Genomic DNA, 12,570 nt, shown 5'->3' with positions numbered 1-12,570 from the left:
GGGCAGGGGGATAAACCCAAGGCAGGGAGGGCATCTGCTGCTGGTGCTCCGGCCAGGCTGGAAGTTTGTGGAAGCCCTTGGCTTTCAGCAGAAAGGATAAGTCAGGGAAAGCAGGAGAAATCTCCCACTTCAGGCATTTAAGATGGTTCTTCAAAGAGGAGCCTTCATGTCTGTGCCCCCTATGATGCTCTCTGAGTCTGTCCAGAGCACTTTTGGTTTCTCTTGTCTGTATCCTTTCCACTAACTCCCCAGTGGGAAATTCCTCTTTTTGAGGAAAATCACTTTCCACCACATGAGGGCCCCAGGAAAGCCCTCAAGCAAGCTCTGAGGCAAAGCAGAGCACTCGCAGCCTGCTGGGAGTTGACGAAGGTCCCAGCATCACCAGGCAGGCAGGACATCGCCGTGGGGCCAGGGGTCACAGACACACGGGGGGGCTACCAGAGCCTCAGGAACAGTGGCAGCCCCTGTGTGACACTGGATTCTCGATGGCACCCCTGTGCCAGGGTGTTTGCAGGACACGGGATAGCCCAGAGGTTGTTACTCAGCCCCAGAAATGGAGAAAGGGGAATTGCAGGCTGGAAGGCTGAGCCCAAAGGAAGGGAAAGCCAGAACCCCCTCCTGGGACTCCGGGGCTGGTTAGAATCTGGCTGGATTTACTGCTGGCAGGACAGGACACAGTGCTGCACTCAGTAAAACCCCTGAGCCAGGTCACCCTCGGTGCTAACACTCACCTGTGCGGTGCTTTTAACACCTCATTTCACACCAAAGCAGCAGAGACATCATTCACTTGTACTTGCCTTTCTCAGCATGACCCCGCTTTGCTCAGAAAAGCCCCCAGAATTCTTCCTGTCAAGCTCTGTCGGAAATGCCCGGCCTGGGCTGAGGCTTTGGCTGGGGTGAGTGGGTGGACAGCAAAGAGAAGTGGAAGCGGCTGCTCAGTCACTTTGCTGGCGCTGTTCGAACGCCTCCGAGACGTCACTGAGCCAGCCCCCGGGGGAAAAACGAGCACTCAGCTGCTGCTGGGACAGAGCCCAGCCACGCGCTCGCCCTGCTGCCACGGAGGATGCTGAGCAGCCATGGTCCCCTTTGCCACCGCCCTGGCACTGTGCCTGGCACTGCTCCTTGCCTGCCCGACGCGCGGTGAGTCTCTTGTGCTGGTTTTCGTCTTCCTGCTGGCTGGGGCTGAGCCCCACGGCTCCGGGTGGGCTCCTTGGAAAGGGGGAGCAGACAGAGAGGGGGTTGGAGCCACAGCCTGGACACCTTGGCTGGGTGCTCAGCCCTCAGATCAGTGCTTCGGAGCAGGGCATGCTCATCGCTTGCCTTTCATTGCTGCTTGGGAGCCCAAAGGCTCAAGGAGGGGCACCAGCCTGGCTTGTCCGCACTGGTGTGACCACGAGGGGCCATGGTCACTGGGAACACAGTGCTGGGGTGGGTGTTTGCCAGCAGACAGCAGCTGCTGGGGAAACCTGCAAGGGAAAGGTGGCAGATGTACAAGTGAGGCTTTTCTGCCAGGTGACAATACCGAGATCAGGCAGGAGGTGTGAAAAAGTCTGGTTTCATCCAGGCAGCAGATGAGCAAAACAGGAAAGCCGAGTCCAAACAGAGCTGGTGGCAAACAGCAGGGGACGAGGGATGCAAATACAGCTCCTTTCTTGAGGCAGAAAAGAACTGAGAAGCCCCAGCTGGGCTGTCCCCAAAGAAAGAGGAAGGAGAAGAGGGGGATGAGTAAATCCTGAAAGTCAGAAAGAGAAATCTGGGCAAAGGCTTGCACGTTTTGGGTGGTCAGTGCTGTCACGTCACCCATGACGGGGCGATGCAGGAGGCTGTCCCAAGGCTGTCCCTGTGGGGCTGGTGGGACAGGGCTGTGCAGCCTCCCCGAGCTCACCGTGTGTCCCGCAGGTGAGGAGCTGGCCAGCCCCCAGCACGTGCGCTTCGCCGCGGAGGTGGCACGGCACCTGCTGAGGTGGGAGCCGGGGCACGACTCCCCAGGCAGCGCCCGCTATGACGTGGAGTACAAAGTGTGAGTAACACGAGGGGAAACGTGGGGGTCCTGCCCTGCTAGGATCTGATTCCAGCTCTCTGCTCACCCCTGGTGCTTCTCCCTGCAGCTATGGCTCAAAAGTCAACTGGACAGCCATCCCAGAGTGCGGGAAGACCTCAGAGCACTTCTGTGACCTCACCTACTACACCCTGGACTCTGAGCGGCGCTACTATGCGCAGGTCAGAGCCGTGTCTGGGAACCGCACGTCCCCCTGGCAAAGGACCAACGCCTTCTCCCCACAGGAAGGTGGGCTGGGGTTTGCCTCTGTCCACGCTGCACTGGGGTTGGTGGGGTCAGGGTGCCAAACTGCTTGGGAAGAGCAGTGGGATGAATGAACGCAGGGATATTTCCTTCCACACCTCCCTGGAGGGCAGGCGGGCTGCGCAGGGGGATGGGTGCGACAGTCACAGCTCAGCCTGGTGCTGCAAAGGCTGAGAGCTGTGAACAGGAAACAGCCCTGACCTGCTGTTGTGACTGATCTGCTTCCAGCCGGCCTGCGCCTGGCGAGCAAGAGCCTCTCCGTGAGGGGCAACTCCATCCAGGTGCGGCTGCAGCTGCTCCTCCGCTCCGGGAACATCACCGTGGAGTACAGTGACTTCCAGAAGGAAATGACCCAGTACCACGTGCACGTCAGGAGGACACAGGACAACCACACGGTGAGAGGAGTTGCTGCTCCCGTGTTGTCCCCATCTGTCCCACACGGTGCTACTCAAGTGGAAAAACAGATTGCTAAAGCACGGTCTTCTGTAGGAGTAAATGCTGAGCTTTCTCACAGCCACAGCAGCACAGAGAGGTGTCTCTGCATGTTTTATGGCAGAGTTTTCCAGCTCTAGTGGGGATTTTGGGTCTATCTGCTGTCATCATTAGCACAACACACCCTGGGGACTTTCCCCAGGGGACAGAAAAGGAGGAGGAGGGAGGAAAGCAGGAGCTGGGGGCTCTCAGGTGCCAGCCTGTGCTCTGTTTGTTGCAGTTCAGAGTGCTGGAGAGGAGTGCAGAGTTCACCATCAGTGACCTGTTCTCGGTGACAGAGTACTGCGTGAGCGTGGAGCCCAGCATGGCCAACAGGCCCGTCCCCGCCACGCGCACCGACGAGCAGTGCGTCACCACCGGCCACAGGGACGGTAAGTGGGACCCAGGGAAGGGGGGAATCATGAGATGCAGATCCCCCCCAGCCTCCTGGCCCTGGGGATGTGGGGGTCCATGCCAGGGCAGCCTCTCTGTGCTGTGTGCACTGAGGAATCCCCCTCTCCCCCCTCACCTGGTCATGTCCTCTCTTGCAGGGAGCGCAGAGCTTCTCTCGGGCATCCTCAGCTCCTCCTTCATCATCCTGTTGCTGCTGGGCCTCCTGGGGGCTCTGCTGGCACGCACCTACATAAGGAAACCTGTGAGGACGCCGTCTGCCCTGGTAAGGCAGGGACAGTGCCGTGGCACCCTCTGCAGCCAGAGCAAGGCTGCGGCTTGGGGAGTGCTTGCAGAGGTGGGCACCAACCAGGGGTGAAGCACAGCTCACTCCCCTCTTTCTCTCCCTCCCAGAAGTCCTTCATGAAGCAGAGCTCGCTCTGGGTGGAGCATGAGCCCCCATCCTCAGGCAGCCTGGACGCAGACCCCATCCAGCAGCTCTTCCTGGGCCAGAAGGAGCCCCAGCCGGACAGCAGCCCTGACGGCAGCACCAGCACAGCTGAGCTGTCCCTGGAGCAGGGCTGGAAGCTCCCAGCATGGCCCAAGGACCAGCTGGGGCCCACAGGGAGCAGAGACAGCAGCGGCACCAGCACCGACAGCGGCATCTGCCTGCACATCCCCTCCTCCTCCTCCTCCCTGAGCTGCTCCGCAGGCCCCGAGCCCCAGGGCTACAGGCAGCAGCTGCCCACTGCTGAGGACAGTGGGGTGGGCTTGGAGAGCCCCTGCCCTGCTCCTGGCTGCTCCTCTGGCAGCGGGAATGCCAGCCCAGGGGAGCCCGGGCTCTCGCCCACCATCCAGGAAGACGTGGAGTTCCGGGGGTACCTGCAGCAGTCCAAGGGCACCGTGCAGCCAGAGCAGGCCCTGGACAAGGGAATGCCCCTCCTGGGCTGTGCAGGGTCCGTGCAGGGCCTGGGCAGCACCGACACCGTGCTGGACATTGAGTGCTCCGAGCTGGCCGTGTCCAAAGGGTATTTGAAGCAGTCGTCTCCCGAGCATCCCCTCACGCAGGACCTCGCTCCGTGGGGAGCCCCTGCCTGGGACTTCTCCAGCCAGATGGGGCCCCAAGGCCCCACTCTGCTGAGCTGGGCGGCTCCAGGTGCTCCATTGACCTCCAAAGCCAGCCCTGAGCTCCTGAAATCTCCCTTCGACCTGAGCATCTTTGACAACACTGCCTTCCTGGGGACGCTGCCGCTCGTCTCCAGCCTCAGCTCCGACTGGATCACGCTGCCCATCAAGCCCCTGACCCGGCTCAGTGGGGACAGCAAGGACAGCCGCCTGTGACCCGTCCTGGGGGCCACCAGCCCTGAACACTGACCCAACTACCTCGTCTGCCACTGGATAAGCTACCGCCAACCCCTGAATGTTCACGGTGCCGAGCCCAGACGTGGCCCAGGAGCACCAGCTCGCCCTTGGTGGGGCTGCTTTGGCCCTGGTCCTGCTGTGGGCAGCCCCCAGTGCGTCCCTCCAGCCAGTCCAGCTAATGGGAACAGGGATGGGCTGTGCTGGAGGGGCTCATCCCGACCTCCTTGGGCCACCAAGGATGCACACCAGGGCACCTCTGCCTTGTCTGCCCTCAGCAACCCAGCACGGGGCGCAGGGCCACTCTCAGGGCCTGGGGCAGTCCTGTGCTTCCACTTCCCCCTTTCCTGGGCCAGCACTGGGCTCCTCCTGCTGATGTCCACACTTCTGATGCCATCCTGGACTTTCACAACACGGACACCAAAAACAGACGTCAGCCTGACATCAGCACCCTGCCTGACCTCTCATGGATGGACCGAGGGACTTTTCTGACCCTACAGAGAACCTTCAGCATCCAGCCCCTCTGGGAGAGCCCCAGAACAGGATACGGGATGCACCTACAAGCCCAGCACGAGCCAGGGCAGTCCTACCCACACTATGGTCTGTGTTCTGCCACTGTTGGACACAGACATTATTTATTGCATTTCACTTGTAAATACAGAAAGGATATGATGCTATTTATTTGGTCCACTTGTCTGTTCATCCTCTCCTAAGGCCAAGCTGAGCTTTCTGTTTCCAGATTTGGACATCCCCCATCAGCAAAGAGCAATGTGCCTTTGCCTCACGTGGGGAAGAGCATTTCCGGATCACAACTGGGAAAAAGGAGAACCAAGAGCTTCTCACGCACCTGAGTTCCCGGATGGTTGTCCCTGGGGAATTTGTGGGAGCACTCACCAGAGCAGCAGGGAAAAGGAGCTGGGCTGCTCCCAGTGATTCCACAGGGATGCACATCCCATGGGACAGCGCGTGGGGACATCACCAGGGGAGGACAGGAGCAGAACAAATCAAACCCAGGGGTGGAGGGAACCGGGGAAGGCAACAATCAGGGCTCTGCTCTGCTCAGCAACGTGGTGTTCAGTCATAGGCTGGGCCCGATGATCTCAGAGGTCTTTTCCAAACGAATTGATTCTGTGATGCTCTGAGCAGATGTCGTCAGAATGGAAACAGGATGAGACGGAACAGCTCACTCTGGGTCACCTTCCAGCTCACAGGGAAGGTTTTCCAAAAGTGACTCCGTTTCCAAGAACCTTCACGGCGGGATAGTCCCAGTAAAACTGCTGGTTGAAACCCTCTTCGGGGAGGTGTTTTTCAGGTGAAGGGTTTTTGGTTTTATTTTCAGGTTTTCCAGCACAGGCAGCAGGAGGGGGCTGATCCTTGCTGTGTTTCCTTCTCTTACATCTCACGAGGCACTGCTCGCACGTGAGATCCATCCCTGCATCCCACAGGAATGTGGAGGGCACTGGGAGCCTCCTCCTGCCCCTCCACTGGCCCCATTTCTTCTGTCTCTGCATATTTTGGGGGTTGGAGCTTTTCGCTTTCTTTTTAATTTTTTTCAACTTCCTCTGGAAAATGGAGTCATCAAACTCGTTGCTTTTTTTTTGTTGTTGTTTTTCTTTTAAACGCCGCTGACGTCAGGCCTTGTGGCCGGATCCTGCGTTGTGCAGAGCTCCGCCAGATCCTGCTCACCACGGAGGGCTCCCAGGCCCCAGGGGGTGGCACTTTCCCCTCTCCATGAGCTCCCAGGCCCCAGAGGGTGGCACTTCCCCCTCTCCGTGAGCAGTCAGAGCTCTCCTTTCAACCAGGAGAAAGCCACAAACCACAGGGTTTAGCTTCGATAGCCGCAAGCACAGATGCTCCCCCTGACTCCACGGAAATCCCACTCGGTCCTCACGGGTTTCCCTACACACAACCACGTGGGCCTCATGAGGTTTTCTTCCTTTTTCTTCTGAGAGAAATTCGCAAAGAAATGGTCCCAAGGCCCCCTGTGCCTCGCCAGCCCCCGCTGGCCAAGCAGGGCCCCTCTCCGTGGCCACAGAAGCTTCCCATGGCTGCTGTCCTGCTCCAGGCACTTCCACAGCCACTTGTTCTGCTGAGACCGAAGGCAATTGGTACAAAAAATCCAGGAGGAGCTCCACAGGGGCCTTCTGAGGCGTTTCCTTGCACTGGCAGTGCAGAGAACCAGCTTCCATGTTGGTGCAGATGCTGGATGGAGGAGGACGAGGAGGTCCGAGCCAGATTTCCCGTTCCCTCTGAGCCAGATTTCCCATTCCCTCATGGCGTCTTCTGCAGTTGCACAAATCCAGCCACAATCTGGGGCTCCTGGCCCTCCTCCTCAGCTGGTTCCCTAAGAACAGTCTGCTCCCAGGTGTCTGGGCATGCAGGAGGCTGGGTGGTCTCTGAGCCGTGGGGAACGGGGCTGTTTCCTCCAGGATTAGTGCTGAGGAATCCTGGGATAAGGCTGCATGCTATTCCTCATCCCAAGAAAGGGGAGGCCAGTGCAGGCCCCAGGCACCTCCTATGCTCCCATGGCTGTGGAGGGCCAGCGAGAGAACTGAATATGGAGGAGCTGCTCAGGGAAATTGTGGAGTTTCCTCCTCTGGAGATATCCCAAACCCATCTGGATGCGTTCCTGTGTCACTGCTCCACGTGGCCTTGGACAGAGGGGGGCTGGGCCAGATGTTCTCCAGGGGTCCCTTCCAACCCCAACGATTCTGTGATTCCGTGAGGCTTTTTTAGCAACAGAAACTGCACCATTGCCATTTCAGTCGAAATCCAACAATTCAGGGGCTGTTTACTACAGAAGTGAAAATGGAGGAATTCCCCCCAGCCGGTTTTGGTTGCTTTTTCTGTTGGTGCTGGGCGGTGGGTGAGAGGCAGCGAGAGGAAGCACTGCAAGAGCACCCGGGCTCCAGCCGCATCCCTCTGTCCCTGGCCACATGTCCCATCCCAGGGACAGCCAGGAAGGAAACACAAACCAAAGCCTGTGCGGGGAGAAACCAAAACCAGAGCCCAGGGAAAGCCCCTGGAGCCCCCCAGCCACAGGCAGGACTTTTGCTGGAAAATCTGTGGGACTGTCCTGGGGAAAGGTGCCACGGCCAGGGGCTACAAGGCAGCACGGAGGCTTTGGGGCACGGCACTGGGGGATGGGGGGGACAGGGGGATGTCCTACCTGCTCACCAGCCCAGCTCCCACCTCACGGCCCCTGGTTGTGGAAGGGCTCGTAGCCGCTGCCCGAGGTGCCCAGTGAGCCACTGATGCTGAAGGGTGGCACCAGCTCCAGTGCCACTGACCCCAGCCCGCTGCAGGGAAAGCAGAGAGGTCACCAAGCTGCCTGTCCCCCTCTAGCCCCTGCCCGAGGTGCCCAGTGAGCCACTGATGCTGAAGGGTGGCACCAGCTCCAGTGCCACTGACCCCAGCCCGCTGCAGGGAAACCAGAGAGGTCACCAAGCTGCCTGTCCCCCTCTAGCCCCTGCCAGCCCCCTGGCAACAGCAGAGCTGGGTGGATTTGGGAGTGGGGAGGGTGTGTGACACCTTGGCACTGCACAAAGGGAGCTGCCAGCCTGCCCTGGTCCTCCCATGGTGTCACTCACCGCGAGTGGTAGAGGTTGAAGACGAAGTCAGGCCCTGGGGAGGCAGGAGGAAGAGGAGGGAGAGGTGTCAGAGCCATGTGGCGCCATGAACACACCTCTGCTTTGCTGTGAGTCTGTGTGGCGGGGGCGGGGACAGGCAGGACAGCCAGCGGGACAGCACCAGGACATCCCCGTGCATCCCTTCCTCACCTCAGAGTGCCCCCAGCTCGGCCCAGAGCCCCCGTGCACCAGGGGACCCCATCCCCCATGCTCCCCACATCCCAGTCCCTGCAGCCCCATGCTCTGAGCCCTCCCTGCCCTGTTCCTCCTGTCCCCTGCCCTGTTCCTCCTGTCCTGTGCCCTGTCCCTCCTGTCCCCTGCCCTGCCCGTACTCACGGCGCCAGGAGCAGCCCCTCCGGTACCACCGGATGAAGGTGTAGCCAAAACTCGCCAGGATCAGCAGGGCCAGCCCAATGCCCAAGACAACCCCGATCACCTTGATGGGCTCTTGTCCTGGAAAGCAGAGGGAGGAGGGGGTCTGCAGACAGACACCTCCGGGAGCCTGGGGGTCCCGATTGTCCCCTGCAGGGTCAGGACACCTGGGAGCTGGGGTACAACTCTCCGGCGTGCGCTGTCCCCACGGCGGGGAGGGACTGCACCCTGCAGGGCTGTCCAGGATTGTGGCACAGAGATTTTTGCTACCCCCAAAGGCCCATGATGGAGACCACCGCTGTCCCAGGTGAGCTGGCAGGTGGGACGGTCACTGGGAAGGGAGCTGGCCACCCCGACAATGCTGTATCCCCACTCCTGGTCCCACTCACACCCTCGCGGGGTGATTCTCCTTTCCTGGTGGCACTGGAGCGGCCGATGCGCGCAGCCAGCCCCGCGCAGCCCCATTTCTGGGCTGGCAGTTCCCTCTAGAGGATGTTCTTGTCAGGACGAGCAGCCTCCTGCCGCCAGCGCCGGGCGGGGACGGGGCACGGACGGGGCTGTGCGGGACATCCGCGGGCTCTGCACCGCTCCATCCCCCCCAGCCGTGCCGCAGGGTCTGGCAAAATCCGGCACCGACCAACGATCCTGGCACTGTCAGGACACCAAGGTGCCCAGCACAGCCCCTGAGTATCGATTCCTGTGCTGAGAGTTCTGCTGGGGCTGTGCCAGGAGGGCGCAGGGGGTGTGGGCACTGCCCCGCAGCATGGTCAGTGCAGGGCACAGGGACGCGGTTCAGTGCGGCACCGGGAGCGAGGAGACAGCGGAAAGGGATGACCTAAGAGCAGCTAAATTTAGGCAGATGCCATCGGAGTGAGAACATTTCCCCTGTGGTCACGGTGTTTACACAGCGAGCAAGGTCCCCGGGCGTCCTGCAGCCCGCAGCACCCGCTCCACTTGATGGATCCACAAACAGCCGGGGCCGCAGAGCATCGCGCCGCAGCTCCCAGGGTTCGTGCAGAGGAGCAGGACCTGCCTGTCCTGCCCTGCCCCTTCCAGCCGGCGCTCCTGGCAGGGCTCAGGGTACGTGGGCAGCCGGTGTTTCTGCTGGGGCAGGAGCGAGCCGGAGCCCCGGGACCCCCGGTGTGGGTGAGGTCAGGGAGCTGCTGCAGCCGTGACTCACAGCGGGAGCTGCGGGGCAGGAGGAACGTGGTGCAACAGCCTCCCTGAATCAGCCGGCTGCCGAAACTGCCCCGTCTCCACGCCCACTGCCCGTGGGAGGGTGACGGCGTCGTGCCCAGGCCCTGCCCCGTGCCGTGTGTGGGAGGCATCCCTGCCCTGGCCCCCTCGGGAGCAGAGATCCCCACATCCCGGGGGATGGCTCCGAGCAGCACTGCTCGGGCAGAGCCACGCCAGCACTGAGCCCCAGCCCCAGCTCACGGGGCAGAGGGGAGGGAGGTCACCAAACCACTGCCCATGCATAAACATCCCATCTCTGCCCCGTGAGGGTGACAAAGGCCACCCACTCACCTGTCCGGGAGTCCATGTCCCGGTGTTTTGCCACAGGAGCTGCTCTCGGTTATCCCAGGCTGGAGGCCGCTGCTGCAGAGCCCTGTGTGTGCTGGAGCCTGGCACGTTCTGCCTGTCCCCTCCTCTCCTGATGGCACAGCTGTCTCACTGCAGCGAGGCTGAGCACCAGTCCTGGCCCACTGGTCCAACTGGTTCGCAGGGAGAAAGCAGAGGAGCTGCAGCAGACACGACAGACAGCACATCGCCGTGCCCAGCCTGCCTGCGCGGGCAGCTCTGCCTTCCCGCTGCTGGAAGAGGCTGAACTGGGAATACTGGGAGCCTGAGGGGCAGGGACACCCTGGACACAGGTGTGTCTAGCTCTGGCAAGGTGCCGGGGTGGCCTTGTCCTCCGACTGCCACCTCCTGGCAAAGACCAGCAGCCAGGAATGTGGCCGAAGCCCACGCAGAACCCAGGCTTGGAGCCTCATGCAGGACCCCAGGGGACAGGGAAGGACGGGGTGACCCTCACCAGCTGCCCCCTGTCAGACATGTCCCAGGATGGTGCACTTACAGCTGTATTGGATCCTCTTCTCAAAGTCCCAAACCACGGGGTCAGGCGGGAATCAACTCCTGCTCGTAGAAAGGGAAAACCACCTCCCGTGGCTGCAGGGAAAAGTGACAAACAGGTACAACCATTAACAGCTGGAAACTGGGCATCCAGGGGCAAAATTCCCCCCTGCTTCGTGCTGCACAGCCTCCGACCCTGCCGTGCCCCATGTCAGTGGCAGCGGGCGGCCAGGGCAGGAGCCAAGCCCGCAGCAGCCCTGCCCAGGGTGAGGACCTCGGTGCCAAGAGCAGAGGCGATGCCTAGGGCCTGCAGGGGTGCAGGGCCAGCAGAACACTGATGGGACAATGGGAATTGCAGCCCCCCAGGTCCTGGCAGTGGTCCCAGCCTCTCTGAGCTGGGACCACTCCTTGCTGGACAGTGAGAGGAAGGGGATGGGGGTGTGTCCGTGCGGCTCGGGGATGCTGGTGGCCACTCAGAGCCCTGGGTCATCCCTGAGTCATCCCTGCCTGACCCCTGCCTGACCCCAGTGGAGCCAGACGCCCAGAAACCTGTGTCATGCTGGGCTCTGGGAGCAGGGAAGGGTGACTGGCTGCAGCCAGACTCCAGGAAGCAAAGCCCCGGAGCCTGTAACACATCTGCAAACCTGAGCTGCTTCCTCAGAGCCTTCAGAACCTCAAAGGAGGAAGGGCTGCTCCTGCCATGCCGCCGCTCCTGGGCTGCTCTCCCCTCCATGGCAGCAGGGCTGGCACTGGGGTGCTCTGGGGAGGCTGCCAGGACCTGCCAGGTGCACCAGCGACCCACAATGTGCCCAGCTCCCACTGCTGCAGCCCCTAAACCATTTTTCAAGCTGAAGTCTGCCACAGTAGCACAGGCAGCCTCTGGCTGGACCCTGCATCCCATATTCTCTGGGCATCGCATGGACCACGAGGGCTGAGGACGCAGCCAGACGAGGTCCCCACACCTTCCAGGGGGGCTGGATCCTCAGTGTGAGTGTGGGGAGCTCTGCTCCTTACCTGCAGAGCCACAGGTGGATCCCTGGCCAGGCTGTGGGAGCGGGCAGGACCCCTCTGGCAGGGATGAGCTGGCACAGCGGTGGCACAGCTCCCTGAGGTCGTGGGTGCTCCGCAGTCTCCTGCTGGCACAGCCACACGCCTGGCAGCAGCAGACTGTTGGGAAAGCCGGATTAGCACAGGGGAAGGGGGTAATTAGCTGCTCAGCACATCCTGCGCACCCAGCACCTGCAGCATGAGGATGCAGAGGGCAGCCCGCAGCCTCCCCGACCCCAGCCCGCTCCCTGGGCCACCCTCACCCTGCTGGGGCAGTGGCTCCTGCACCGTCAACCTTCCTCCCACCCTGCCAGGCTAAGGCAAACCGCTCCATCCCAGAAGGGTTGATTATTCCTGGATAACCACAGATCCACGGCCCTCAACCATCCCTGAGAGCGCCCTATGGTCCCCCCCTGGGGTAGCCTTCCATGGGCACCCACTTGCCTTCCCTTCCCTTCAACTTCCCCCAGCTGTGACCTGGGGCTGGCGGGGACACACAGACCGAGTGACCCGAGAGCACAAACTCTCCTCCTTTCCTCCTCCACCTACTCAAACATCGGTTTGAAAACAACCCAGCGCAACGCGGAAGAGCCGGACAAAGAGCGGGATGGCCGTGGATCCTCTTATCATCAGGAGGAGCAGGAAAAATCAGTCCGTTCACTTCTGATAAGCTATTTGGTGACAGCAGCCCCGCAGATGAGTCACCTCCAGTGGCAGATGCTCTGGAGATTACCGCAGGTGGTGGTGCTGCTGATAGACCGGTGTTGTATTACAATACAAACCATAATTCCTGTTTCACAACTCCCCTTGTGGGTTTTAAGGAGGGCCGGGGCGGTGCTGCCCCAGTGGGAGCGCGGCGTGGGCACCGAGCGCAGGCACAGGGGCACGGGAGCATCGCCGGCCCGGCTCCAGGGCACCGGGGCAGCC

The 12,570-nt window shown here is 61.3% G+C and overlaps 2 protein-coding genes across 2 annotated transcripts; one reads left to right on the top strand and one right to left on the bottom strand.

Annotated features, from left to right (window-relative positions):
- Nucleotides 1-1,056: 1,056 nt before the first annotated feature.
- IL10RA (interleukin 10 receptor subunit alpha) lies at nt 1,057-5,199 on the top strand. Its single transcript, XM_048328638.1, has 7 exons — nt 1,057-1,140; nt 1,900-2,020; nt 2,109-2,287; nt 2,531-2,697; nt 3,015-3,165; nt 3,325-3,449; nt 3,578-5,199. The coding sequence occupies exons 1-7, from the start codon at nt 1,077-1,079 to the stop codon at nt 4,502-4,504; spliced, it is 1,734 nt and encodes a 577-aa protein (XP_048184595.1). The 5' UTR covers nt 1,057-1,076; the 3' UTR covers nt 4,505-5,199.
- Nucleotides 1,137-12,399, bottom strand: SMIM35 (small integral membrane protein 35). The gene is made up of 9 exons (XM_048328648.1): nt 12,193-12,399; nt 11,611-11,763; nt 10,601-10,692; nt 10,051-10,238; nt 8,488-8,604; nt 8,113-8,146; nt 7,692-7,821; nt 3,303-3,412; nt 1,137-1,466 (listed from the first exon to the last, which is right to left on the bottom strand). Exons 4-7 carry the CDS (start codon nt 10,064-10,066, stop codon nt 7,716-7,718), a joined length of 273 nt encoding a protein of 90 aa, XP_048184605.1. The 5' UTR covers nt 10,067-10,238; nt 10,601-10,692; nt 11,611-11,763; nt 12,193-12,399; the 3' UTR covers nt 1,137-1,466; nt 3,303-3,412; nt 7,692-7,715.
- Nucleotides 12,400-12,570: the final 171 nt, after the last annotated feature.

Source organism: Corvus hawaiiensis, chromosome 25 (genome assembly GCF_020740725.1).
Source record: "Corvus hawaiiensis isolate bCorHaw1 chromosome 25, bCorHaw1.pri.cur, whole genome shotgun sequence".
In the NCBI taxonomy this organism is placed as follows: Eukaryota; Metazoa; Chordata; class Aves; order Passeriformes; family Corvidae; genus Corvus; species Corvus hawaiiensis.
This window is presented reverse-complemented; position numbering and strand designations above follow the sequence as displayed.